The 2,026-nt window shown below is 34.0% G+C and overlaps 1 protein-coding gene across 1 annotated transcript; it reads left to right on the top strand.

Annotated features, from left to right (window-relative positions):
• Positions 1 to 635: 635 nt before the first annotated feature.
• On the top strand, positions 636 to 1,058 carry LOC145073029 (uncharacterized). The gene has a single exon (XM_079019577.1). It carries the CDS (start codon positions 636 to 638, stop codon positions 1,056 to 1,058), a length of 423 nt encoding a protein of 140 aa, XP_078875703.1.
• The last annotated feature ends 968 nt before the right edge of the window (positions 1,059 to 2,026 follow it).

The following is a 2,026-nucleotide window of genomic DNA, read 5'->3' as shown; positions in this document are numbered from 1 at the left end:
TTAGGACGTGCAGGAACACACATTGCATTCTTTTGTCACTTGTCATGAATTTTATAAGTGTGTATAGTTAGCTTAATTAGTCACGTTTTCTTTTGAATTGGGATATAACGGTCATTGTGTAATTTTCAACAAGTTCGTTTTAAAAACTTTCGATACATGAAAGCCTCCTTATACTAAAATTATGGTTCCGTCCGTGACCTTGATAGTCTAAGAAACGTCCCAAATCGTGTTCTTTAAGTCTTAGTTGGTCTTAATTATGTCTGATTTTATTTGTTGGTGTCAAAAGAAGGTAGAGATGGTCATGGTCAAATTCAATGGAATGGTGAGAAAGTAATTGATGAATAAATTAAATTAAAAAAATAAACGCATGGATTAGCTAGCTTGGTGTTGAGATCTGAAACCTGGAAAGTCAAAGTGGTGGGAACCAATGGTGTGAATGATCCGTGCACTCCTTTCTCTACAAATAATGAAATCCGCGAGAAATGTAGGTAAGGATTCAGAACCAATCTGCCACATTAATTACTACATCTCCTTACTTCCCTAGCAGCAAGCTAATCTTATAACTCCAACGCCCCCACCTAGCTAGCTATAATTTTCTTAATGTATCCACACAAATACAGATCGATCTTCAAAATATGGAAGGCTTAACCACTACAGTATACAAAAGTGTAAAAGGCTGCTGGCGAGCAAGAGGGTACCAACGCCTCGGCACCAGTACTAGTCACGACAGTGCAGGACGAGAGGAGGAGGAGGAGGAGTCTGGATCGAAGCCGAGGAGGTTGAGGAGGAGGAAAAGGCGGTTCTGGAGGTTTAGGATAAATCCGAGGCTTACTTTGAAGCTGAAGCCCAGGAAGTTGTTTATAGGAATCCGTGATGCTTATATGATGATTATGATGAAACTCGCGAGTTCATCTGTGGTGAGGGGGAGAACAATGGGTGGAGAAGGGTTTGGGACGATGGCAATGAAAGAATACGATGAGAAGATGATAATGGAGATCTACAAGACATTGGCGATGAGGCAAGGCCAGCTGATCCCATCCCAGAATATTTCTGTTTAATTAATTAAATCCAAATGCATGTTTAATTATGGTTGTACGTGTAATTAAGATGCTCATGAAAGAGCATGTATGTTTAACCAAAGACATATAGTCATATAGAGCAGAATAATGGAAGCTGCAGGTTGCCTTGGATGGGGTTATATGCTAATGTTTTAGTTATGACGGTGATTTAAACTACAATTCTACATGATCCATGATTTTATTTTCTTTTTCCTGTTAATGCAATACATAAACTAATGGTCGTTTTTTTTTCTGTTAAATACTACAACATTAAGTTGCTTAATATATGTTTCACAAAATTCATGTGAAATGAATTAGACTATAATTATCTTGTTATCTAAGTGAAAATAAGAGTCTACATGTTGATGCTTTACTTTGTTGGATTATCTTCGTTATTATTGGTGTTTGAGTGTAAAAGAACACAAATGGTAAGAATAATAAATCAAAATCTAGGTATAAAACACATATTGTGTTTTACACAAGAATCGCAATATGTACAAGTTTACGTTTTATCTAAGATGTTTTTTGTTTTAAAAAAAAAAAGCTTTTCCAGACCAATTTATTGTTACACGTCACAACACATGTGCAACAATTGTCCTCTCGTATCAGTTTGTTTTTTTGGAAGGCTTCGAAATACAAAACATCTACGCAAGTTCTGCTCAGCGCAACACTTGACTTGCCTCTTGAAACCTTTTCTACTTTTATTTTTTCCAACTGATTTTTTCTTTTAGAAATTTGGTATAACTTAATATATATATTTTTAAAATTTGATTCTTTCTTTTAAAACTTTGATTTTTTTAAACTTTAATTTACGAATTTGATACGATTTCTTCTTATAGTTTCAACAATTTTTTATAACTTGATATTTTCTTTAAAAAAAAAAAAACTTTGATTTTTTTAATTTTTTTACCGTTTCTATTAATAATATTTTCAGTTTCGGTTGTATCTTTTTTAACATGTGTAATTCA

This window comes from Lactuca serriola, chromosome 9, assembly GCF_051521515.1.
Source record: "Lactuca serriola cultivar US96UC23 chromosome 9, Lser_US96UC23_V15, whole genome shotgun sequence".
Taxonomy (NCBI): domain Eukaryota; kingdom Viridiplantae; phylum Streptophyta; class Magnoliopsida; order Asterales; family Asteraceae; genus Lactuca; species Lactuca serriola.
The sequence above is the reverse complement of the archived record's forward strand: the minus strand, read 5'-3'. Positions and strand labels throughout refer to the sequence as shown.